Genomic DNA, 27380 nt, shown 5'->3' with positions numbered 1-27380 from the left:
CTATTAATGAAAAATGACTATTAGAATTCCGTATGTTCCTCCTCTGTTGTCTTTTAGAACTACTGTGAGATAGAGTCTCATATCTTTTTCAAAGGTACTGTGAAAAGCTTGAAACCTCTCAGGCTATGTATGAATAAAGATAAGTGCAAATCTATATAAATCTTCCTTAATGCACAGCTGCAGTGCAGTAGAGGTTTTCAAGTGATGAGCGTGCTGGTCATAAAGAATGACTACTCCTGTTTTTGGAGGTGAAGCCACGTCATACTACACACCTTGTTTTTAGATTGTGAACAGAGGGAAATGCCAGTTGTGAAGGTAGTTATATAGTTTGTCACTGGTGTTCAAACAGATAGAAAAGACATTTTGTATAAATTGTGCTTAGTCTTGTTTCTGTTAGCATTTACTGTTTAGTTTTGGCTGTCCTTGCTAAGGACCCTTTGCTGGTTGTGAGTAATCGTGAGTAGCAGGTGCACAGATTGATGGCAGAATGTTTGGGCTGGAAGGATCCTGCCTTTTGCTTCAACTCCTTCCTTGTGCATGTGGAGGAATTGAGCTTTACTGAGTCCTGAGATGGTTTGACCTATGAGGTTGGTCCAAGGCTCTTTCTGTTATAGGCTGCAACTCCAGCCTACAGATGTTAGCTTTCATTACAAAGAACTGTCAGACTTCAGGGTTTCGGTCTTGTTTTTGTTTGTTAAATGAAGTTTGAAAATGTCACACCAAGATAGCACAGGTTCTAGTATTACTATTTTTCTTTCCCTCTTTCTTTTTTAGAGATTTATTTATTTAATTGAAAGTCAGAATTCCGGAGAGGGAGAGAGACCTTCCACCCGCTGATTCACTTTCCAAGTGGCTTCAAAAGCCAGGACTGGGCCAGGCCAAAGCCAGGAGCTAGGAAATTCTTCCAGTTCACCCATGTGGGTGCAGGGGCACAGGTAGTTGGGCCGTCTTCTACTTCTTTCCCAGGGCATTAGCAGGGAGCTGGATAAGAAGTGGAGCAGCCAAGACACTAACCTGCGCCCATGTGGGATGCAGGTGGTAGCTTTACCCGCTGTACCACAACTCTGGTCCCACTATTTTTCTTTCTAGTTTCCAGATTAGGAAAAGGGCCAGAAGAGGTGGACAAGGGTCTGGCAGCTAATTAAAGGCAGAGCCAGAATTCAGTCCACGTCTGTCTAATTCACAAAGTTAAATTTGTCTTCTCTTGCTTTCCCCAGGACCTTAACACTCTTCTCCTAGAAAGCTTTTTATTGAGCTTTTCCCATGTATCAGGGAATTCGTATAATAGTTTCTTTTTCTTTTTTTGGTCACATTTTATGAATAGACTACACCCATGTAACATAAAACTAACATAAAACATAAAACTAAATTTTTTATGTATGTGCCTACATGCACTCATATGTACACACGTATATGTTTGCGTTTATAAGTAAAAGGTATATCTTGAAACATTTCCCGCTCTCCATCCCCTGTCACAGTGAGCAGCATGCTGGCACCTACTCATACCAGTATAAGAGCTGAGTCTGTGTCTCTAACTAGCTTCTCATTCGATGATACTGCATTTGGAGTTTGAAATTGGGTAAGGTGCGGGTATTAGGGAAAAAAATGTACAAACAGCACTTTTTTTTCCTTTATTTGGGAACCAGTATCCCACAGTACTCCTTGGCTTTTCCCTACCCCTCTCAGTTTTTTATAGGACCTGCCAAAATGTCTTTTTTCATAGACAAAGAAATACAAATATTGATCTATCCTCTTATTGACACACAAGTTTATAAATTCTGCACAGACTTCTGCCTGTTAGTTTTTCAGTTAACACTGCAGTTAACCTTATGAATCTTTGGTTTCCACATCCATGGAGTCAGTCAAGCGTGGATGGAAGATACCAGGGGAAAAATTATATCTGTCCTAAACATATATAAACTTTGTTTTTTTTATCATTATTCCCTAAGCAATGCAATATAACAACTATTTATATAACATTTACAATGTATCGGTTATAAGTAATCTAGAGATAATTTAAAGTATACAGGAGGGGCCAGCACTGTGGTGCAGCGATTTAAAGCCCTGGCCTGAAGCACCAGCATCCCATATGGGTTGCCGATGTAGCTCTCTGCTATGGCCTGAGAAAGCAGTAGAAGATGGCCCAAGTCCTTGGGCCCCAGCACCCGCATGGGAGACCCAGAAGAAGCTCCTGGCTCCTGGCTTCGGGTCGGCACAGCTCTGGCCATTGTGGCCATCTGGGGAGTGAACCAGTGGATGGAAGACTTCTCTGTCTCTGTCTCTACCTCGCTCTATAATTCTTTCAAATAAATAAAATAAGTCTTTAAAAAAAAAGTATACAGGAGTATGTGCATAGATTACATGCAAAAACTACATCATTTTACATAAGGGATTTGAAAATCTGGATTTTGGTATCTTTGGGTGGATTTGGGACTAATCTTGCATGGATATTGAAAGATGACTGGATATTCTGCAAACTTCATAAATTTTTCAACTACATTAAAAAACATCACTTTTTCTAATCATGGTAGGTAACAGAATATTTCCTTTTTATTTTTTTTTTTTTTTTTTTTTTTTTTTTATTTTTTTTATTTTTTATTTTTTATTTTTTGACAGGCAGAGTGGACAGTGAGAGAGAGACAGAGAGAAAGGTCTTCCTTTTGCCGTTGGTTCACCCTCCAATGGCCGCCGCGGTAGCGCGCTGCGGCCGGCGCACCGCGCTGTTCCGATGGCAGGAGCCAGGTGCTTATCCTGGTCTCCCATGGGGTGCAGAGCCCAAACACTTGGGCTATCCTCCACTGCACTCCCTGGCCACAGCAGAGAGCTGGCCTGGAAGAGGGGCAACCGGGACAGGATCGGTGCCCCGACCGGGACTAGAACCCGGTGTGCCGGCGCCGCAAGGCGGAGGATTAGCCTGTTGAGCCACGGCGCCGGCCTCCTTTTTATTTTTTTAAGTTTTCAGATTTCTCCTTAAGTGTTAGTGGGGAACTTTATCTTTGAACTTGCGTTGTTTTTGTTTTATTTGAAGAAAGATGGATCAGATTGTTTCTTTTTTTTTGAAAATAAGTATGGACAGGCCGGTGCCGCGGCTCACTAGGCTAAACCTCCGCCTGCGGTGCCAGCACACTGGGTTCTAGTCCCGGTCAGGGTGCCAGATTCTGTCCCGGTTGCTCCTCTTCCAGGCCAGCTCTGTGCTGTGGCCCGGGAGTGCAGTGGAGGATGGCCCAGGTCCTTGGGCCCTGCACCCGCACGGGAGACCAGGAGAAGCACCTGGCTCCTGGCTTCAGATCAGCGCAGTGCGCCGGCCGCAGCGGCCATTGAGGGGTTAACCAACGGGAAAAGGAAGACCTTTCTCTCTGTCTCTCTCTCTCACTGTCCACTCTGTCCAAAAAAAAAAGTATGGAGTAAGACCGTCAGTAGCCATTTTTGCCGTATATTGACATTTTATAAATTCTTCTGCACTTGATGGTGTTAGTTGTCCTGTAAACTTCCTGGCTCTGTACTTTTCCCTCTTCTGGAGACTTCATATGAGGCCTCTCCAGAAAGCTCAAGGAAAATGAGTCTTAGGAAAACACTACAAATATTTCAAAAAGTTTTTGCACTAACATTAACATTTAATTCCATTTTCCTTGAAATATACTTGTATGAATAGAATCATAAGACATGGCCTCTTTGACTTAGCTTTCATACATTTTCACAGTTAATCGATGCTGTAGTATACATTTCTCAGTACTCCATTGCTTTATTATTACTTTTTTTAAGATTTGTTTATTTGAAAGTCAGAGTTACACAGAGGGAGAATGAGAAAAGAGGGAGAGAGAGGTCTTCCATCACTGGTTCACTCCCCGGATGGCCGCAACAGCCAGAGCTGCGCCATTCAGGAGCCAATTCTTCCAGGTCTCCCATGTGGGTACGGGGGCGCAAGGATTTGGGCCATCTTTCTGCTTTCCCAGGCGATTGCAGAGAGCTGGATGGGAAGTGGAGCAGCCGGGATTCGAACTGCTGCCCATATGTGTTGCTGGCACTGCAGGCGGTGGCTTTACCCACTACGCCACAGCGCCAGCCCCTCCATTGCTTTTTATGGCTGAATTATATCCTGTTGCGTGGTTATACCACTTTTTGTTTATCCATTTGTCAGTTGATAGATACTTGGGTTCTTCCCCCTTTTGGCCATTAATGAAGAAGCTGCTATACATTCTTTTATACAAGGTTTTTGTTTGTTTTGGTTTTGGTTTTGGTTTAACCTATTTGAAAGGCATACTGACAAAGGGAGTGGGAGAGACAGAGAGAGATGTTCCAAATCTGCTGGTTTACTCCCAGATGGTCAACAGTCAGGACTGAGCCAGGACTAAGCCAGGAGCCTGGAACTCCCAATCTGGGTCTCCCACATGGGTGGCAGGGGCCTAGTCACTTGGGCCATCTTCCACTGATTTCCCAGGTGCATTAGCAGGGAGCCAGATTGGAAGTGGAGCAGCTAGGACTCAAAACATTGCTCCCATATGGAATGCTGGCATCATAGTCTGTGGCCTAACCCACTGTGCCAACATGCCAGCCCCTGTGCAACTTTTTGTGTGGGCATTTTTCATTTCTTTTGGGTATGTATTTAGGAGTAGAGTTGCTGGTTAATTTGGTAACCTGATTTTAACATTTTGAGGAGCTGCCAAACTGTTTGCCCAAGTAGCTGCACCATTCTACGTTTCTGTCATCAGCAGTGAATGAAGGAAGGTTCCTGTTTGTCGTCTTGTTGCCAACACTGGTTACTACCTCTGATGCTAGTCATTCTAGTGATATATTGTGATCACATTGTGTTTTTTATTTCTGTTATTGGCCATTTGTATTTCTTCGCTGGAATAATGTCTGCTCAGATCCTTTGCTCTTTTAAAATTGGGTTATTTGTCTCTTTATATTATTGTGAGATGTTGAGAGTTCTTTATATATTCTGGATGCAAATCTCTTATCAAATATAGGATTTTCATGTATTTTCTCCCTAGTCGAAAGTCAGTGACCATAAGCACATGGTTTTCTTTTTGGACTGTTAATTCTGTTCCATTGATCTATATGTCTGTCCTTGTGCTGGTACCACACTATCTCAATTACCACTGCTTTGTAATAAGTGTTAAAATCGGAAGTGAATGTCTTCCTACTTCCTTCTTTTTCAAAATTATTGGGACTGTTCTGCATCCCCTGCAGTTCCATATGAGTTTTGGAATCAGGCTGCCAATTTATGCAAAAGCAGTTACCTGGGCTTCTTAGAGGGCTTACACAGAATCTGTAGATCAATTTGGGTGACACTGGAATCTGAACACTGTTAAGTCTTCCAGTCTATGAACATAGGATTTTTTTTTCATTTGTCATACTTTTAATTCCTTCCATCGATGTTTTGTAGTTTTCAGGTATAAATTGTACATATTTTTATTGCATTTATTTCTAAGTGTTGTATTTTAAATCTGTTATAAATGGAACTGTTTTGTTGATTTCATGTCCACATTGTTCATTGCAGTTATATAGAAATAGAATTGTTTTTTGATATTTATCCTGTATCCTGCACGCTTGCTGAACTTACTATTTCTAGTAGTTTTTAGCAAGCTCTTCAGGATTGTCTGTATACAAGATCATAACCATTTACAACACAGAATCAGTTTTACTTATCATCTCCCAGTCTGCTCTGGGTTCCTTTTTTTCCCCCTAATTTCTCTGGCCTGGGCCCTCCAGCACACTGAGTGACCATGCTTGTCATGACTCTGACGTTGGGAGAATGCATTCACTGCCTCACCGTGTAGTGTGATGTCACCTGTGGGTTTCTCCCAGAGGCCCTGTAGAGGTCTGGGGACATTCCCATCATATGTTGTTTACTGAGTTTTGGTTTTATTTCTATCATGAAAGATTCTTGGATTTTGCAAAATGCTTTTCTGGGTATTCTATTGACATTATAGATTACATTATGCTGGGTCATGCTGTGTGATTCTGTTTTTGTATGTTGCTGGATTTGTTTTGCTGATATTTTGTTAGAGTATTTGTGTCCATATTTAACAGAGAGGTTGGTCTGTCATTTTCTTGTAATGCGTTTGTCTAACTTGAGCATACTTTGGTCAACAACGTTGTCTTTCCCTGTGACTAGCTGATGGCAGCCTTAGCTGCCGTTGGGCCTCCTAATCCTCGCGCAGACCCGGAGTGCTGCAGTATTCTGCACGGCCTTGTGGCGGCGGTGGAAACCCTGTGCAAAATCACCGAGTACCAGCATGAGGCTCGCACTCTGCTCATGGAGAACGCAGAGCGCGTGGGGAACAGAGGCCGCATCATCTGCATCACTAACGCAAAAAGGTGGGGCGTCGGGCTCAGCCGAGCTTCTCCGAGGCACTTTCAAAAGAGGAGGGACGGCCTGATACCACCATGAGTGGTCCTTCTGGGTTTCCTTTTCTTCTCACCTTTTAATACTGAGGCTGAGTTTTTCCAGTTTTAAATATGAACTCATTGTAATAATGCAAACAGTTTAGATTGTCACGTACGTCAGTTTGGCTTTTTTGAACTTTTATTTGTTTTCATCTTATTTGAAAGGCAGAGAGAGAGAGGTAGAGGACAGAGAGCATTGATCAGCTGGTTCACTCCCCAAATGCCAGGGCAGGCTGAAGCCAGCATCCCAGAACTCAGCCTGGGTCTCCCAAATGGATAACAAATATGTGACCCCTTAGCTGCTGCCTCCCCGAATACACATCAGCAAGACGCTGGATTGAAGTGGCGTAGTCGGGACTCGGCCAGGCATTCCAGTGTGAGATGTGGACATCCTGTGCAGTGACCGAACCTCTCCTCCACATGCCCGCCCTCCGTGTGACTGGTGTTTTGTCCACATTCGCATTCCAGCTAGTTGTTGAGTGTTGGGGATGAGCACACCAAAGATGGTGCTATCTGAAATGACTTTAAGTATCTGTAGCCAGGCCACATAACTGATGAGTGTTGTTACACTTTGCTCTTGCTGTCTGTTCTTTGAAGGTTGTTAAATCTTTTTTACTCTGCAGTGATAGCCACGTGCGAATGCTTGAAGACTGTGTTCAGGAAACAATTCATGAACATAACAAGCTTGCTGCAAATTCAGATCAGTGAGTATAATCTGTAAATGAAGTCAATGTTTGACTTTGTGGTTGCATGTATTTCATCATAGCTGTTCGCAATGATTCTCTACTGACTCAACCAGTTTGTCCAAAAATGTATGTTTGATCAGCAATCTGTTATTCCCATTTTCCCTTTCGCTTTAAAATTTTATTTTCTCACCACAAGAAAAGTAATCAGAAGACCGGCATAGTGTATGAACGTATGATGCATATTTGTTATATTTGTTTCTATTACAAATTTCCCAAGTACATAAATTGTTGGTGGCATTATTCATTATGTACCGAATTAAAACATAACAGACAATTAACTGTGTTTCCTGATTTTTTTAAGAACCATTCTATTGAAAAGGGAAACTTTTTCCTTGGTGCCAGTACTTAAAGTCTAACCACATACATGGGTTTTCCCACACCAACCATTGTCCAACTCTCTAGATACCAGGAGTTCGGTTGTGACACTCATCTTCCTGAAGTTAGTGCAGACCCCACAGATTATGCACTTAGTCTCGTAAGATTGTCCCCCATCTCAGATACCAACTTTGTCTAGTTACCCTGCTGAAGTCTGACTTGCCTTCCACGACTACCTCCTGTGTTGCCGTGACAGCTCACAAAACTCAGTGAAACCCATTTACCAATTGATTATAGGGGGTGTGATCAAGGATATGGATGCACAGCGGCATGGAAAGGAACCTAGGGTGAGGTCCACAGAGCAGCAGCCTCAGGAGCTTCCGTCCCTGTGAAATCGGGGCCCATGGCTGTGTTCACCAGCCTGCAAACTCTGAGCTTTAACTTGGGATTTTTCTGGAGACTTCAGATAGGTGTGATTGATTACCACCTCATTCCCCAGCTCCCTTCCCTTCCTGACGGGTGAGGGCATATGCCTGAAGGCTGCTGAGCTCATCCTAGCTTGGTCTTTCCGGTGATCAGATCAGCTCCCTCCCAGGAGTTAGGGAGGAGCCCACCAAGGATGCTTCCTTGGAACACAAGATACTCCTGTCACCCAGGCAGTGGCAAGGGATATAGGGGCTGTGTGTCAAGGACTGGGGTCGGAGAATAATATCAACAGCATAGGATGCCTCTGCCATCCGTGTTGCTTAGGAAATGGGTTCAGAAGCCCTGTGCAGAGAACCAGAGGCAGAAACCAAGTACATATTTCTTGCCATGTTATGGCTAGTAAGGATGGGTTCGGGGCATTTGCATTGTGGACTTCATTTCATTCTGAGCAGTTGTTTTCTTGTGTGGCATAACAGTATTATTGTTACTGGTAGGACTGTTCTCACCTGCTGAGGCATGTGGACATACTCAGGAATAGACCCTCAAATAGTTGAATAAGAAAGGAGTGTGCATCTATCTGGGATAGAGAACCCAAACAGTCAGCAGTGGATCTAGGGGAACTATATACAGGTGCTCATTGAGTGGTACGGCAACTTTCCTTAGGTCTGAGAATTTCAGAATAAAATCTTGGGAGAATTTTTAGCATTGCCAACCCTATATTCTTGTAAATAACCAGTCATAGATGATGGTTAGAATTGCCAGGTTTTTGTCCTTAAAAAACACTAGTATGGGGAAAGTAATACATAATGTATTTATTTTTCTGTGTGGCAGTTAGCTCTTGAAAATTATGCTTAATTATATAATTTTCCTTTATTTTTATGCTTCAAACACATAAAATTACCAATTCTGCATTTAAATTAATTGCTAAGTGTTCATACAAGTTCAGCAATTATACTGTTTATAAATATTTAGCTTTTGTGTTAACTAATATTTGATTGTATCGATACATTGTGTTGGTACATAAAGATGTTAATAGTTTGCCTGCCTGAATTCTCTACAGAATGTTCACTCCTACTTTTTTAAGAGAAATTTCTCTTTAAGTCTCATGCAGATTCAAAAATGTGAGTTGGTCTTGATCCATACCTACCCAGTTGGTGAAGACAGCCTTGTATCTGACCGTCCTAAAAAAGAGGTAAGCATGGAAGCAGCGGAAGAAAAGGTACTGGGAGTTGTTCACAACGAGTGCTGAGAAGAGTTACCACTGAAGTGATCACATTGCCAGTATCTTCTTCCAAGGAAATACTTAGCTTTCACATCAAACCTAAATGGCAGAACTTCAAAGCTGGTTCTTTGTGTTACTGTGGATCTTAAAGTGTTTTCTGTCTTGTTTGCCAGTTGACATTTCTTTATTTTAATAAGGTTTGCAAAACCATTCACAGTTTGTATTGTTCTCCACATTTCAGTTAGTTTCATTATTTCATTCTCTTATTTATTATTTTTCCCTTATTAGAAAAGCAGTACACTCCAATAAAAATATACTAGAATAAAAAAAGAGGTTAATTTCATATATTAATTAGTGGACTGTTTTGATTTTTTTCCCAAATGCTAAATTTTAAAAACACTTAATTTGCAGGGTTATAGTGAAATACTTAGTCCTCAGTTAGAATGAACTGATGTGGGTCGCTTTTCTTGTGTACTTTTCTGTAGTTGTCGCCAGTGTTGACCAGCGAGGTTCACAGTGTTCGTGCAGGGCGGCATCTTGCTACCAAATTGAACATTTTAGTGCAGCAGCATTTCGACCTGGCTTCGACCACGATCACAAATATTCCAATGAAGGTAGGGGATTCCTCTTGCTATTCTGAAAGTTCTGCTTTGCTTTTTAAATATGTGTTTGAGCCGTATGGTTTATTTGAATTGAACCTTGACTCTCTCCCCACGTTGCGTTTTCTGTTTTGCTAGCCCACATTCAGTGTCTCTGAGCAGGTCAGTGAGTACTGAACAGCAGCAAGGAAGGATCACAGAACGCTGCCCTCTGCTTCCTAATGAGAACGTGTCACATGAACTTAAAGTTACACTCTGATTCTTAGCAACATACATGTCTCATGAACTTAAACAGTCACACTGATTCTTAGCAAGATACAGCCTCTGCTTTGCATTGCTCTTCTGTGATTCTTTTCCTGCCAGCTGTGTTACTAGATTTACTTACTTTGTGTATTTTAGTGCATCTTTTATTTCCTATATTTTTGTTTTTACTCATCCAGTAATGTTTATGACTAGTAGGTCTAAAGAGGGAAAAATAAGTCATAGTTTTAAATTAGTTTGTTACTCTGTAGCTGGAAAACCATAGATAAGATTTCTATGGTTTTAATAATAGATTGTTCTCAGGAATCTATTGCCGCCTGTTCACTGTCATGACACAAATGTTATCCTTAAGTTGTCTCGGACCAGCACAAAGCCTCATCCATAGGAATGAATATTACTAAGTAGTGTTGAATTTAAATAGATTATGTCTAAAAATATAAAATAGTCATGCATCTAAAAATTAGTTTTACTTCATTATGAATACTAAGTTGCATGAGAAATACGATCCTTTAATTAATTTCCTCCTAATACTCTTGGCTGGTTCTTAACTAGAAATTTTAGGCTTATTTTATAGAATCTTTTGAATGCAGAAGCAATTAACAAGTAAAATAGCATAGCAGGTGTACTTTAATATGAGGATATATCATTTCATGGATTACGAAAAGGATACTGTGAGGTAATAGATACCTTGTTTGTTAAACTCGACAACCGTTGTGTGCTATTGGTGTGACTCTCTTCGATCTTTGTCTTTTTTGGTAAATAGATTATGTTGAAATGCCTATTACTGTTTTGTGAAAACAAGTTACTGAACTTGTTTATCAGTTTGTATTGGCTGTTTTACATAACTGGTGTTTATTAATCGCTGTAGGTATTTAAAGATGCTATTTCTTCTAACGGCTATTCCACTTGAATTTATGTAAAGTATTTTAGTTACATGTATATTTACATATAGAAAAGCACTGGCAAGTCGTGCCTTGGAGTAAAAAATTTCCAGAATTTCTGGGTCAGTCATCTGTTATTTCTGACAAAATCTACACAAATCATTAAGTATTTTATTACCTATGGAGCTAGTAGTTTTTTCAAATAGAGTTTATATTACTGTGGAAAACTGTTGCATCTTTAAATAGATTAATTACTGAGTACACTATTCCTTTATTTTTGCTAATTACTGTTGAATGTATTTGACCTCACTTTAAACAAAAAAGCAGAGTGACAATTCATTATTCTCAAAGCGAAAGTAGGTTATTTTAAATGCTTTCGATTTTGCTTCAAGGAAGAACAGCACGCTAACACGTCTGCCAACTACGACGTGGAGCTGCTTCATCACAAAGATGCACACGTAGACTTCCTGAAAAGCGGTAAGAGACTTCCTGAGGCCTGGCGGGTGAAGTTACATTCGCGGCAGCTCTGAGAAGGTTTCTGCAGCAAGCGTGATTGAGTAGCTCGTCCCTCTCCAGACTTCTCCTGGGGTTCCTCCTGTTCCTGGCCACGCAGCTGGTGCCCTGTAGCATTTACTGTGGGGAAGACTGAGCTCAGAGGACACTCCGAGAAAGCCAGCCATGTGTTCCTCAGGCTGCTGCTGGAGTTTGCCTTTTGAAAGGCAGGTGACCTTGGCAAAGGGAAAGAATGGCAGCATATGGAAAAGAGTGCTGGACTCGTCCATCCAGCCTGTGTACAGATTTTGAAATTGTAATTAGATTTCTTTTAACATTTCAACCAGTGGTCTCAGCTTTAAAACCGAGGCTTCTGACCAGGTCAGCATGGGCTCGGGGAGAAGAGTGAATGAAAGCTGCCACCGGCCAGCAAGCCCTGCACGTTCCCGCACTTGAGTCAGCGCTCTGCCAGCTTAAAGATGCTGGGGTGGAGGAACTGCAGTGTCGTGCACTTCTAGACTTCAGTGACATTAATGACCTCGGGATGGTGTGTGAGACGCCATCACTCCTCACAGCTGGGGGAATCCTCATCCTTCCACACGTCCCCCTCAGCCTCTCTGCTCCCATTACCCTTTCCCTCACCCAGCACAGGGTTTCTTTCCTGCCGTCCTTGCTGGAGTGGCTTTCAGAAGGCTAATCCAGCTCATGTTCCCAGTAGCTTGAAACTCGCTAGTGTTCCTGTTGCTCTGAAGTGACCCAAGGGCTCGGGTGTCCTACAGGGCCCTGCAGCATCTGTACTCGTCTTTCCATTCCCTCTCACAACTCAGCCTGGCTCTATTTTCCAGGCACACAGACACTGTTCATCGCTGTCACTTTCTTTTTTTATTTTATGTTGTTATTATTATTATTATTTTTTTTTTTTTGACAGGCAGAGTGGTCAGTGAGAGAGAGAAAGGTCTTCCTTTTCCGTTGGTTCACCCCCCCCCCCCAGTGGCCGCTGCAGCCGGCGCACTGTGGAGATCCCATGCCAGGAGCCAGGTGCTTCTCCTGGTCTCCCATGTGGGTGCAGGGCCCAAGGACTTGGGCCATCCTCCACTGCATTCCCGGGCCACAGCAGAGAGCTGGACAGGAAGTGGAGCAACCGGGACAGAATCTGGCACCCCGACTGGGACTAGAACACAGTGTGCCAGCGCTGCAGGCGGAGGATTAGCCTAGTGAGCCGCAGCACCGGCATTGCTGTCACTTTCTTAAAACTCACACCCGTCCTCACTCTTCCAGAAGGTGTCCCTGTTATCTTGCAGTAGGTCAGATCTCTCTGTATAGGCTTTTGTAGCACTGTTTACATCTCCTGAAGAGTTTTTCAGTCTTTGCAGTTTTGTGTGTGGTTATTAGTGTTTGACCAGCATCTGTTGACTATGGACCCCATTAATAGAGAAAATGCCACATTTACTTCCTACATATTCACTTCCTAGATCTTTTGGTGTATGGTTTATGTTTCTTTTAAAATAAACTAACTAAGATTCACTGTAGGGGCCAGCACCGCGGCTCACTGGGCTAATCCTCTGCCTGCGGAGCCGGCACCCAGTATGGAGGCTGGGTTCTAGTCCCAGTTGGGGTGCCGGATTCTATCCCGGTTGCCCCTCTTCCAGGCCAGCTCTCTGCTGTGGCCCAGGAGTGCAGTGGAGGATGGCCCAAGTCCTTGGGCCCTGCACTCATATGGGAGACCAGGAGAAGCACCTGGCTCCTGGCTTCGGATCGGCGCAGCGTGCCAGCCATAGCAGCCATTTGGGGGCTGAACCAACCAATGGAAGGAAGACCTTTCTCTCTCTCTTTCTGTCTGTCTAACTCTGCCTGTCAAAAAAAAAAAAAGATTCACTGTAGGGCTGGTGCTGCGGCGCAGTGGGTTGATGCCCTGGCCTGAAGCGCCAGCATCTCATATGGGCACCGGTTCTAGTCCCAGCTGCTCCTCTTCTGATCCAGCTCTCTGCTATGGCCTGGGAAGGCAGTGGAGGATGGCCCAAGTCCTTGGGCCCCTGTACCCGTGTGGGAGACCTGGAAGAAGTTCCAGGCTCCTGGCTTCGGATTGACGCAGCTCTGGCCATTGCAGCCATCTGGGGAGTGAACCAGCAGATGGAAGACCTTTCTCTCTCTGCCTCTCCTCTCTCTGTGTACCTCTGACTTTCAAATAAATAAATGAATAAATCTTTTTTTTTTTTAAAGATTCACTGTAGATAATTTTGCATTAAAAAATTAATTTTTAACTTGAGAGGCAGAAAGACTAATAGAGCTTCCACCTGCTGGTTCACTTCCCAGATGCCCATAAAAGCCAGGGCTTGGCCAGGCCCAGAGCCGGGAGCTGGGAACTCAGTTCAGGTTTTCCATGTGAGTGGCAAAAGCCTAGTGACTTGAGTTTGTGCCAGCCACCTCCCAAGGCCTGCATTGGCTGGAAGCTGGAATTGGGCTGGGATTAGCATCTTAGCTGTTAGGCTAAACACTCACGCCTGATTGTGCATTTTAGATGCCCTAAGCTTGGGGCACTTAACTGTGTTAGTTTATCATGAATGGTGTTGGCATAGGGGAATAGTTGTAGATGCTTGAAATCTTAAAACTTTTGCTATTGATTTTCAGTGCAGCAGCTTTCATTGATTAGATTATATGATGGGGGTTATTTGATGGAGAATTGCATTTTTGTTTTAAATATATCTGATACCCATACTCTATTTGCTATTTTTCTAAGGTCTCTATAAAAACCAATGTTCTCTCAGGGATATTTTCTCACAGAACTTAAACTCTTGGAAATCTTGTGCAAACACTTTGAAGCTTGAGCTCTATTGAGTGATGTCGATGTTTCTCTGACGTTTTTAAAGGTGACACCCACTTAGGTGGCAGCAGCAGAGAGGGCCCGTTTAAAGAAACGATAACGTTGAAGTGGTGCACGCCGAGGACAAACAACATCGGTAGGTATTTAAAAACCCTGGAGGGAGGAAAGACTGAATCAGCGAGTTCTGAAAAGTATTGTCTGCAGACCATTGTACCAAGTATCGCATGTTTTTCATTGCTACCGAGGCCCAGTAACCAAAGTTTTTTCTCCTTTTAATTGTGAGAATATTTCTTTATATTCTTTCAAATTAGTGTTTTCTTCTATTTCAGAATTACACTATTGTACTGGAGCTTACCGAATCTCACCCGTCGATGTAAATAGTAGACCTTCCTCCTGCCTTACTAATTTTCTTCTAAATGGTAACTTTCATCGATTTTGACTGAAATTATTACAAGTGCAGTCATTTGTGACATGAACTCTGAATGTTTATCTGCCACAAATGTGTGTTAATCTTCAATAATTGCAAATATCCATTAACAGGTGGAAAAAATAAGATCTCTGTGTTTGATTTTCATGTCATTGTATGTGAGACAATTTTATAATATATTTTTAGGTATTTTTGAATGATTTTTCATAATCTAAATTCATTTTTTGGTTTTTTTGGAAGCTAGAATAATAGAGACCATTTACGTTGATACTTTGAATTGTACTTATTTTTTAAAATTTATTTATTTGTTTGGAAGAGAGAGAGGAAGAGACTGAGAGAGAGATCTTCTATCTGCTTATTCACCTCCCAGATGGCCACAATGGCCGGGACTGGGCCAGGTCAAACCCCGGAGCTAGGAGCTTCTTTCAGGTCTCCTACATGGATGGCAGGGGCCCAGACACATGGGCCATCTTCCCCTGCTTTTCCCAGGCCATTAACAGGGAGCTAGATTGGAAATGGAGCAGCCAGGTCTCAAACCAGCACCCATATTGGATGCTGGTACCACAGGTAGTAGCTTTACCTGCTGTGCCACAACACTAGCCCCAGTCCATTGAATTTTAAATTCTAAAATACATAAGGAATTCTTTTTTCTTGAGTAGTATATCTTTTTTTAAAAATGTTTATTTATACTTTTGGTCTACTTTGAAACAAAAGCATGGGGCCAGCACCATGGCTAACTTGGTTAACCCTCCACGCCTCTCCCATATGGGCACCGGGTTTTAGTCCTGGTTGCTCCTCTTCCAGGCCAGCTCTCTGCTGTGGCCCGGGAGGGCAGTGAAGGATGGTCCAAGTGCTTCGGCTCCTGCACCCACATGGGAGACCAGGGGAAGCACCTGGCTCCTGGCTTCGGATTGGCACAGCGCCGACCATAGCAACCAGTTGGGGGTGAACCAACGGAAGGAAGACCTTTCTTTCTGTCTCTCTCTCTCTCTCACTGTCTAACTCTATCTGTCAAATGAAATTTTTTTAAAAAAAAAGAAAGAAAGAAACAAGAGCAATAGAGGGAAAAACAGATCCTCCATCTGCTGGCTCATTCCACAAGTGCCTGGAACAGTCAGTACTGGGCCAGGCTGATGCCAAGAGCCAGGAACTCCATCTCGGTTTCCCATATGGATGGCAGGGACCCAAGCACTTGAAATGTCAATCACTGCTTCCCAGGATGCATTAGTAGGGAGCTGGATTGGACGTGGAACAGCTGGAACTCCTAACTGGCACTCTCATATGGGATGCAGACTTCCCAAGCAGCAGCTTAACTCAGTGTGCCATAATGCCCACCCCATACCTTTATCACAAATACAGTTTCTTTGTTAAGATTACTTATTTGAAAAGCAGAATTAAAAAGAGAGGAAGAAGTATATACACAGAGAGGTCTTCCATTCACTGGTTCACGCGCCATATGGCTACAACAGCTAAAGCCGGGCCAATCTGAAGCCAGGAGCTTGTTCTGGGTCTCCCATGTGGGTACACGAGCCCAAACACTTGAGCCATCTTCCACTGCTTTCCCAGGCACATAAGCAGGGAGCTGGATTGGAAGTGGAGCAGCCAGAGCTCTAACTGGCGTCCATATGGGATGCTGGCATTGCAGTCAGCAGCTTAACCCACTATGCCACAGCTCTGGCCTCTATTTACTTACTAAGATTTGTTTATGGGGCTGGCGCTATGGTGTAGCACCTGAAGCTGCTGCCTGCAGTGGTGGCATCCCATATGGGTACCGGTTCGAGTCCTGGCTGCTCCTCTTCCCATCCAGCTCTCCTACGGCCTGTGGAAGGCAGTGGACCCCTGCAGCCTAATGGAAGACCTGAAGAAATTTCTGGCTTCCGCCTTCAGAGCAGCTCAGTTCTGGCTGTTGCGGCTATTTGGGGAGTTGAACCAACATATAGAAGAAACCCCTCTCTCTCTCTCTCTCTGTCTGTGACTCTCTGTAACTCTGCCTTTAAGTAAATAAATAAATCTTTAAAAAAAAAAAAAAAAAGATTTGTTTATTTGAAAGGCAAAATGACAGGGACAGGGAGGAGAGATAACTTCCATCTTTTGGCTCACTCCCCCAATGGCCCTAATGGCCAGGGCTGAGCCAGGCCAAAGCTAGGAACCTGGGACTCCATCAAGATCTCCCATGTGCATGGCAGGTGACCAGGTACTTAGGCCATTAATCTGCTGCTTTCCCAAGCACATTAGCAGGGAACTGGATTGGAAGAGCAAGGGCTACAAGTGTCCACACAAGTGGTACCTTAACCCCCTATGCCACAATGCCAGCCCCATAGATAAATTCATTCTTAATATTATATCATATGATTCTTACATGTGACCTCAAAGCTGTGGTTTCCTTGTGTGAAAATTTTTGCAAGTCTAAATTTCTCTATTCTGCTACTAAGCCGGAATTTTATCTCCTCTGGTAGTATAATATCAACTAGATTTTGAGACCATCGATTTAATGATTCAGTGTGGGTGGTGTTGGTACAGTGAGTTAACCGTGACTTGGGATTCCCCAGATCTTACATAGGAGTGCTAGTTAAGTCCTGATTCCCCCGCTTCCTCTCCAGCTTTATGCTAATGTACCTAGGAAGGCAGCAGATGATGGCCAAGTACTTAGATTCCTACATGAGAGACCTGGATGGAATTCTTGGCTCCTGGCTTCATCCCCAACTGTGGTAGGGATTTAGGGAGTGAAGAAGCAGATGAAAGATCTCTCTGTCCCTCTCTGTCTCTTCCTGTTGTTACTCTGCCTTTTAAATGAATAGATAATACTTTTCTTAAAAAAAATTTTTTAGAGTCAATGTATCTTTATTGTAAGGTTGATTTTATTGTTATATTTGAATACACTGTGGTTATGAGCCCAAGTTAAATCCATAGTAACAACATTTGGGCCTGAGAAATAGTAGTTTCAGTGACAGTCTAATGAGGAGGTGTTGTAGAAGTGAATTGAGAATGAGGCTTCTCCCCTGTGTTTTGTAGCCTTGATAACCTAGGGGTTATCCAGGAGCTGTCTCATTTTTGTTTCTAATGTCCAGGGAAAAGATTTTCTATGAACTTAATTGAATTAGCCATATAAGGAAGCCCATTATACCGGAGACCCCTGTAATTGTTTTCCAGTAACTGTGTATCACCTATATAATCTTGGAATAATTAAGAAAAAGCAAAGGCTAGAACCCAGATTTTTAGGAATTGAAATGTTGATATACTAAATTAATACTGGTTGAGATACAGGAACTAATGAATACAATGAACAGCTCTGGACATAAATCTTCAGGGAATATGTAAGAGCCCATTTGGTAACTGACGATCTAATCTTGTTTTTGACAGGTCGTTCTGTTTTATTGGAACAACCGCGAAAGTCAGGTTCTAAGGTCATTAGTCACATGCTTAGTAGCCATGGAGGAGAGATTTTTTTGCACGTCCTTAGCAGTTCTCGGTCCATTCTAGAAGACCCGCCTTCAATTAGTGAAGGATGTGGAGGAAGAGTTACTGACTACCGGATTACAGTAAGAGTCTACTATCTACACATTTTGTTCTTAGTCTGTCTTCATTCAGCACATAGTCATTGAGTGCTGGTTATATGCCGAGATCCAGGAAATAAAGGTTTGGAAGAGATGGATTATGATTTTGATTAGGTGAATTTGCTATAATAATTGTTCAGAAATGTATTTATCACTATATAGTCTTCCTTATGTTACCTGGAAGATTCTGGATTATATCAACACACTGAAAATATAGGAAAATTGGTTAATATTTTAGGTAGAACTTAATTCCTAGTAACTTAAAAGGTACACAGAAACTTGGATATTTGGGTTGTTGCTATTTTGAAATAAAAGGCTTTTGTGTTATTTTAACAGATACACCAGTAAATTATGTCTCTTTTCAGTATAAATAGTATTGTTGTGATTTTAGCTTCTGATTCTCCATCCCGTCTTTCATATTTGGTATTTCCGTGACTATTTTTGTAAGGAGAAAGCTAATCAGTGCCAGTGTTCATTGTAGAAATGTAGAGAATAAAGACATCTAAAAAACCACAAAAAACCCTGTAAATTACCTGTAATTCATCATTCGAAAGTACCCACTATTTGATGTTGTGTCAAGGCAGTTTTGCAGTGAGCAAGTTGATCTTCGAATGTGATTAGCTCATTCTTTTACCTGAAATAGAAAAGAGTTGAATATAGGAATTAAAAAACTCGAGCATTCCTTGGTTTTTAAAAAGGGTGAGAAAGTGCCTTGAGTGTATGTGTCTTTGAAGCTTTCTTTATCTCCATTGTACAGAAGCTGATAGGGTTTCAAGTTCAAAAACAAGGGGATAACAGTAGTGAGGGGAGGGGAGCTGGGAGAGAAAATGCTGCAGATCACAGGACAGAAGACAGAGGGAAGCAGACTTTTGCATGTCTCCACTTGAACCACTAGAAAGAGTTTCTAATTTTATCTTATTTGGTTATCATTAGGATTTTGGTGAATTTATGAGGGAAAACAGATTAACTCCTTTTCTAGACCCCAGATATAAAATCGATGGAAGTCTCGAGGTACCTTTGGAACGGGCAAAAGATCAGTTAGAAAAACACACCCGCTACTGGCCCATGATTATCTCACAGACCACCATTTTCAACATGCAAGCGGTGAGTGTTAAGTTGTCTCAGCCTTTCTTCTAGATTAGTTACATATTCTTAAAGAAACGTATGAGGAAATCGGTAATTTATACCATTTCTCAAGCCAAGAATGAAATGTGTGAGCTTGCTACAGTAAGAATTAGTAATTGAAAACTGTGAAGGGATAGTTCCAGATGCCCTCGGCGTTGGGACCTATAAAATCAGCTGTTAGAGCAAGTTCTGCCTAGATGCTTTGATAGTTGTTTTTCAAGACAGATTTTCTTTTTTCTTTTAAAAAAAAAATCTAACAGGTAGTCCCATTAGCCAGTGTTATTGTGAAAGAATCTTTGACAGAAGAAGATGTGTTAAACTGTCAAAAAACAATATACAACTTAGTTGATATGGAAAGAAAAAATGATCCTCTGCCTATTTCCACAGTTGGTACAAGGGGAAAGGGCCCTAAAAGGTAGGTTTTTTTTTTTTTTTCCCCTTTCTTTCTATATATCCCATTTATATGATATATGTTGTTTTTTAGGGTAACTTACTCCTTACACAAATTATATATAAGGGTGTGCACATATACATGCTTATGATACAGGTGCAATAATGTAGGATAGCAGAAGTGGATACCTTGTAGTTTGGAATTCCATCAGGAAATAAGAAGGGGAAAGAAGTCCTTGTTTAATGAGTTCCTTTGACGTCACCCATAGCAGGTGACATTGCACTGTGACTGAGCATGTTTCTAAGGGGGCCATCTCACCCTTCACTGCAGAGATGAACAGTACCGTATCATGTGGAACGAATTGGAGACCCTCGTCAGGGCCCACATCAGCAACTCAGAGAAACATCAGAGAGTCTTGGAATGTCTGATGGCGTGTAGGAGCAAACCCCCAGAGGAGGAAGAACGGAAGAAACGAGGGCGAAAGAGGGAGGACAAAGAGGACAAATCTGAGAAAGCAGTGAAAGATTACGAACAGGAAAAGCCTTGGCAAGATTCAGAAAGGTGACTTCCTGGCACTCATATCACACCCTGGTGCCCCTGCATCTCACATCTGAAAATAGCACATCCAGACACCCAAACTCCACTTAGCATGTGGCACTCACTGCTTAGCTATACTCTTGTCATCCTTACAATCTAGATATCTCTTGAGCATGAAAAGGTATTATGAGTTTTGACAGCTGGGACAAAAATAACTAACGTCAGCTTGTCCTAATTAACATAAGAAAATCCATACCTGACATGTGTCTCATTGTGTGCTTTATGTGTTATGAATTCCAAAGATGTAACCTTAGTCATTTGTACAGTAAATATTTGTTGAATGCCTGTGATATGCCAGGCATTGGCACAGGATCTCTGCCCCAGACAGTGTTAGGGTTGAGATAGGCAAGTAAATCGGTTACCGCAGCACAGTGTGGAAGTACTGTTATAAAATGAGACACCAGAGCCCTTCAGGACACACAGGAAGAGTGAACAGTCCTGCTTTTTTTGCTTTAAGATTTTTTTTTTATTTGATAGGAAAAGTTTGGGGGTCACAGGGGGATAGATAGAAAGGTCCTCCATCCTCTGGTTCACTCCCTCAATGGATAGAGCTTGGTGAGTCCCATGCAAGGAATCTCCTCCAGGTCTCACGTGTGGGTGCTGGGGCCCAAGCACTTGGGCCATCCCTCGCTGCTTTCCCAGGCATATCAGCAGGGAGCCAGACCAGAGGTAGAGCAGCCGGGACCTGAACCAGCCCCACTGTCGGTGGTGACTTAACGGAGTACGCCGCAACACTGGCCCTGCAGTCCTACTTCTGAAGACATTCCTCAGCCATACACCCGCTTCCCTTAGTTTGTGATTTGTATAGTGACGTCAAGGTTAAATTTGAAAAAACAAAAAGCTGTAAAGGCTTATAAGGAAAAATACCATATATAACATACCAGCTAGCTACATTTGTAACTCCTTGCCAGAAATCAGGTGAACAGCTGAGTCATTATTATAATGTAATTGAATTAAGTTCCTTAAAAACAATGCAGAACTTTTTATTACAGAAAATTCCAGACATAACAGTAGAGTCAATAGGTACCCCTGGTCTACCGTCAGAAGCTGCAGCTCATGGCAGATCTTGTTTCTTGTTTTCCATCTGCACTTCCCACCACCAGCTGCCCAGAAGTCTTTAGAAGCTAGTTTTGGAAATGCTGTCATTTCATGGGTAAACATGTAGCACTCTTCTCTTGGACTTTAGAAGTCCACTTCTTCCTTAGAGCTGCTGAGTTTCTCCACCAGAATTGGCCACTGTGGGAAGAGGCAGAAGGAATTCAGATTCCAATCTCAGTAAGCTTAAGTACACCTCTGAATGTACTGGAATGGTTTTCCTTCCCTGAAGAGACTCAATGAAAACTTAGAGTTAAGCTCCTAACTTGTGGAACATAAGTATATTTCCACCGTACATAGACCATAGATACAACCCATGACCCCCAAACTTCTTAAACCTGCTTGGAATTTGAAATAGTGTTTTGTACATATCTTCAAGTTAAAATTGTGAAATTTATTCTGAAAATCCTTTATTTCTCATCTTTTTAATTTTAGTTTGTTTTCCTTTATCTTTTGATATTTTACTGCAGACTAATTTCTGAACTATTATGTCATTATGAAAGAAAAGGGGAAAATGTGTACTTTATTAAATTCCCTTTACTGCTTTTAGATTGAAGTTGCCGAGTAGTCCCAAGGTCTGTTTTGTGTGCTCAGCTATCTTTTAAAAAGAATGATATGGACAGTTTAATTATTGAACCATTTTTGAACTTCACGTGTTTAAACTGCATTTCCTTTTTTGTCCTCTAAAAGATTAAAAGGCATCTTAGAACGTGGAAAAGAAGAGCTGGCTGAGGCTGAGATCATAAAAGATTCGCCTGACTCCCCAGAACCTCCCAACAAGAAGCCCCTGGTAGAAATGGATGAAGCTCCTCAAGTGGAAAAGTCCAAAGGTAGAGCCGTGGCCGCTGTGCTTGGAACACATTCCCCGGCTGTGCTGTTCTGTGCAGTGTCACTTCATGTTGTGTGGATGAGGAAGACCTCCTCACTGCTCCTGGATTTTATTTAGGAGCTTGTCTGTTTATAGCTTTAAAGCATATAGGCAGTGAATATTTCTCATTATTTAAAAAAAAACAGTAGTGTCATACCTCCAGCAAGGGAACCTTTGTAAAATAACTGACATCTGTGTTTTGAAGTGTTCCCCGGATGGTTAGGTTGTTTTGCATCACCTCTGAACCTAAACTTCTGCTGGGTCCTGGATTTCTGTTGTGGTTAGGCAGAGAGTGCCTAGAGGATCAGCTCCCAGCAGAAACTGTGGCCCCTGGAGCCTCACGCAGATTCTTCTGGCAGAAATACTGCACAGACACAGCTGTATTTCTGCCTCTGGAGGGAGTGGGCGGTCTGTGTGGCCCCTCACTGCAGGGACAGCGCATGGGACACCTGCAGGCAGACTCCTCTGGTCTCCACCTAATGCCCGTGTCCCCTCTGTCACTGCTCTGGCCACACATCCTGACTGTGTTGCTGTCATCGCCCCGGTCCATGGGCGTACCTTTACCTTGCGTCACTTGAGTCCTAGCGAGTTACCAAACTCACAGGTAGTCTCAGGGACCCCAAATTACGTGTAAAAGATAGATGATATTGCCTAATTATTGTTAAATTTGTAAATTTTTCCGTGATAAGTTATTTTACCTTTTTTCTCTTTCACGTACACCGCCAGGGCCAGTGTCCTTACTCTCCTTGTGGAGTAATAGAATCAATACTGCCAATTCCAGAAAGCACCAGGAGTTTGCTGGGCGACTGAACTCTGTTAATAACAGAGCTGAGTTATATCAACATCTTAAAGAAGAAAATGGGTGAGTGTTCTTTATTGTGCAAATTGGTTCTGTTAGTTGCTGTGTAACATCTTAATGACACGACTTCGTTGTCGTGTTCAGCAGTCTTGTTTTTTACCTACATGAAAGGCAGAATGACAGAGACAAGCACATCCATCCGCTGGTTCACTCCTCAAATGCCCACAATAGGCAGGGCTGGGAATCTGGAACTCCATCTGGGTCTCCCACGTGGGTGGAAGGGATCCAGGTACCTAGGCCATCATCTGCTGCTCTCCAGGCACAGTAGCAGAAAGGGATCAGAAGCAGCGTAGCTGGGATTCAGACTCACACCCCAGTATGGGATGTGGGCATCCAGGCATGGCTTGATCTGCTGTGCCACAGCGCCCACCACAGCAGTTTTGTGTTGCTGGTGTTAGGAACAGGTGCACGTTACCTATCAGGAGAAGAAAAGTTGACTTCTTTAATTTTGATACTTGTAAAATGGCTCATTACGTTGATTGTATCCCTGAAAGTATTTACTCTTTCGAGCATACCCTTCTTCCCCCAGTGCTTAGGAAGCATCACAGAAGAAAAAAAGAATTACAGAAAGCATTTAGTGTGCAATCCTAATACTATCTAGAATACTTGGAGAAAGTATTCTCCTAGTAAGTATAAAGTATGAAGGATACTGCTTACAATAGAATGTCTCAAGTCTGATTATTTTGTTTTAATCTACATTTTAGTAAAAATTCTCTACAAATATACTGGCAAGGAATTTCTTTAGTTATTTAAAAGGAAGTAAATCCTTGGCTAAATGGTAGAGGCTGTTTTCTCAGTTTGCCTTGGAGAGGGAGAGTGGGGCCGTGAAAGCGTGGCTGCCTCTGTCATTGACCTTGGGCACACCACTGCGTCTCACAGGGCCTCCACTTTCCCTCTTCTGTAAACAAGCTTGGGCTGAGGAGAGGAACCCTAGCAGCCTGTCCTTTCCTAAAGTGCTGAAGTCTTCTGTTCTAGCAGTGTGTCACAGTACAGTTTTCATGTAAAGATAATCTGGGAGAAAAAGCATGAATGCTTAATGTTTTATTTTACCCACTCAGTTTTTTTCCTCCTGTTTTTCAGAATGGAGACAACAGAAAATGGCAAAGCCAGCCGGCAGTGAAGAACGATTTGAGGAACTAAATTTAGTATAATGCATAAATATTTTGGGTGGAATTTGATATAAGTACTTTTACAGCAAGATTATATAGTTATGTTGCCTGGACCGGTTTTTACATTTTTAAAATATTTGAGCTAATTAACTTTTTGTACTAATTATAAAATTGGCACATAAGTCAAAAATATACATTTGAGATTTGTCCTCCCAAATCACACAGGTTTATTTTATGGTAAAAGGTGTTCTCTCTGGAAGTGTTTTTTAAAAAAAATTCTTAGGCTTCTCTTTGCCAAATAAAATAAATAAAATACCTGAAATACAAAATAGTAGAATATATTTTCTTCGCTTTTTTTTAAAAAAGATTTATTTATTTGAAAGACAGAGAAAGAGAAGTCTTCCATCCACTGGTTCATTCCCCAGATGGCCACTATGGCCAGAGCTGAGCTTATCCGAAGCCAGGAACCAGGAGGTTCTTCTGGTTCTCCCGCATGGGTGCAGAGGCCCAAACACTTGGGCCATCTTCTACTGCTCTCCTAGGCCACAGCAGAGCGCTAGATTGGAAGTGGAGCAGCCGGCGCCCATATGGAATGCCAGTACTGCAGGTGCCAGGTTCACCCACTACACCACAGCGCCAGCCCCGAATATATTTTCTGAAGATGACACTCATTTAACAATTGAAAACAACCTTTAGAAATTTTTAAAAAGCTTGATCTGAGTTTAGATGAGATTTGCAATTCTGAAATACAAATTCTTGCTGACTAATTCTTGCTACATACATCATATGTAGTTCTTTTCCCAAAAAAAAGTGTTGGTTTTGTTGATTTTAAATTATCTTGCATGCATGCAGGCAAGTGTATCCATTTAGAAGCAAAATTTTAAGGTAAACTTCTATTTACTTGTATTGGGTAATACTGCTTTTTCTTTCTGCTGACATTTATAGCTATTCACCCTTCGTATTCAGAGAGCATGAGGGAGGTTTCGTCACAGCCTAAGGGGAAAGGAACGTCACTAGGGCATTTGTGGTGATGCTTGGCTGGAATCCTCATCTGCTGCCCATTTCCCAGAAGGGCTTCGTGAGTCTTCCTGTTCGGAAGAAGCAGGCTATCTCCGTGTTAAGTGCCAGTTCTAGGTCTGTCATTTTTTCCTGGAGTGTTTATGAGAGAAGAGGAATGCCCTGTGTTCGAATACACAGAGTCAGTATTTTCTGCTAAAAAAGGAACTGGTGTTTAAGCAGGGCTTCAGCAGGCTCCCACACCCACTCGGTGACACTTCCATTGCTCTCCGAGATCTTTGAGCGTCTACCTTGCCCCAGCCGAGGGTCCAATGTGAGGACGTTCTGGTCCAGAGCCGTGTGGGGATGAATCAACGCTGTGAAGAACAGGTGCGTTTTCAGTTATATCGAGAGACTGTTGACTCAGAGCTCTTTTACGGTGATAACTGAACTATCAAGAGAAATGTTTACACTCTCCACTCCCCCCCCCCTTTTTTTTTAAAGATCTTATTTATTTGAGAGAGCTGCAGGCAGAGAAAGGGAAAGATAGAGAAAGGTCCTCCATCCACTGGTTCAGTCCCCAAATGGCTGGAGCTGGGCCAGTCAGGAGCTAGGGAGCTTCCTCTGGGTCTCCCATGCCAGCTGCAGGGACCCAAGCACTTGTTGCTTTCCCAGGCCATTGCAGAGAGCTGGATTGGAAGTAGAATAGCTGGGATACGAACTGACGCCCATGTGGGATGCCGGCACTACAAGTCAAGACTTATCCTACTATGCCACAGCGCCAGCCCTTACAGTCCCCTTATCACGTGCTATGTTTGACCAAGTATTATACAGAATCACAAGTACCATGTGATTTTATTCCGGAAAGTTCCAATGCGTTTAAATATTATTCAGAGTCAGTGATAGGCATACATGCAACCTTCATTACAACTGTGTATACAGTTACTGATAAGTGTGCTGATTGGCATTGGTGTTTCACATAAGCATTAGCAGTCAGCCTGGCTCTTCTGGGATGATGACTGATCCAGCATTGACAAACCATGCAGACTGCGCTGCGAAACATCCTCTGACAAAGCCGAGCTGTCCCCTAGTCCCTGTTTACCTTTAAACCAAGAAGGCTGTAACAGCAACACAGTGTGCACCTGGCAGGTGCCCCTGCAGACTTGGAGGGGTTTGTGCTGTGAGGTCTCAAGTGCAGAGGTTGTCCAAGATGGAAAAACCATGTCAGCAAGGCCTGTGGTGGTTTCATGTGTGCTAAGGGTGTCCATGACAGGACCCAGGACACTTCTCTTACCAAGGAGCAGAAAATCGGTGTGAAAGTGTGGAAGTTACAAGCACAAGGTCAGAAAGCTCAATTGCAAAATGCATTTCTGAGTAATTTTTAAAAATCCAAAGAAAATCAGGATCAGCTGAACGAAGGACAAAATGGAGGTTGCTTTCTGAGGTGCTGAGTTTGCTGCTGCGTTATTTCTGGCACGTGGCAGTTACCGTCGGTTGCACACGTGGGAAGAACAGGCATCCCAGTGCTCATGTGGTTAGATGGGTGCTGTTCGAGAGCAAATCTAGAAATTCCATGTTATCATAGAGATTTGAGGCATTGGACTTAATGTAGGAAGCTCTAGGATCTTATACTTTATTAAGTTTGAGTTCACTGAGATCTCTTATTTCACTAATGAAAATGAACCCATGAGATTGGACCATAGAAAATTACCATTTTTATCCACAAAATATAATTGACCATTAGCTATTTCATATGATTCAATCTGTTTATTTGTCTTTATATCCTATTTGAAATGAAATTTAGCAGCTTGTGTATATTGAAAAGTTTCTCCTAGAGGAAGGTGCAAACAGTGTCTAATTAGAAACTTTGCTGTTTGTTACATTTTAAAAGAATTCCACAACTTTCTGAATCTTGAAAAGATTGATGGAAGCAGAGGTGATATTAAATACCCCATAATTGTTTCTTAGTAGCAATTGGGTAGTAAACAAAAAACTATTTAGAATATTGAAAGAGAATACTGTTGTAAAATACAGTTAGCCCTCTGTCTCTGCAGGTTTAACCAAGCTCAGATGTATTTTTTTTTTATTTCACCTGTATTAAGCATGTATAGCATTTTCTTGTCATTGTATCCTGCCTAATACAGTATAGCAAATGTTTATAAAGCATTTACATTGCATTAGGTATTATAAGTAATCTAGAGAAGAT

General features: G+C 42.3%; 1 protein-coding gene across 4 annotated transcripts in view; it reads left to right on the top strand.

Moving 5' to 3' along the window:
- INTS13 (integrator complex subunit 13) overlaps window positions 1–24503 on the top strand; it is a 31526-nt gene extending 7023 nt beyond the window's left edge. For 3 of the 4 annotated variants that reach the window (XM_062194966.1, XM_062194965.1, XM_062194967.1), the window contains exons 5-18: window positions 6119–6321; window positions 7014–7094; window positions 8979–9069; window positions 9585–9713; window positions 11233–11317; window positions 14200–14289; window positions 14465–14572; window positions 17941–18119; window positions 19068–19238; window positions 19520–19674; window positions 19981–20211; window positions 22033–22172; window positions 22937–23072; window positions 24150–24503. In XM_062194966.1, coding sequence (XP_062050950.1) covers window positions 6119–6321; window positions 7014–7094; window positions 8979–9069; window positions 9585–9713; window positions 11233–11317; window positions 14200–14289; window positions 14465–14572; window positions 17941–18119; window positions 19068–19238; window positions 19520–19674; window positions 19981–20211; window positions 22033–22172; window positions 22937–23072; window positions 24150–24189 — 1839 coding nt within the window. In that variant the 3' untranslated portion in view covers window positions 24190–24503. The remainder of the gene's footprint in view (window positions 1–6118; window positions 6322–7013; window positions 7095–8978; window positions 9070–9584; window positions 9714–11232; window positions 11318–14199; window positions 14290–14464; window positions 14573–17940; window positions 18120–19067; window positions 19239–19519; window positions 19675–19980; window positions 20212–22032; window positions 22173–22936; window positions 23073–24149) is intronic. The other variant, XM_062194968.1, reaches the window with a different exon arrangement.
- Window positions 24504–27380: the final 2877 nt, after the last annotated feature.

The sequence above is a fragment of the Lepus europaeus genome, chromosome 6, assembly GCF_033115175.1.
Source record: "Lepus europaeus isolate LE1 chromosome 6, mLepTim1.pri, whole genome shotgun sequence".
NCBI classification, from domain to species: Eukaryota; Metazoa; Chordata; class Mammalia; order Lagomorpha; family Leporidae; genus Lepus; species Lepus europaeus.
This window is presented reverse-complemented; position numbering and strand designations above follow the sequence as displayed.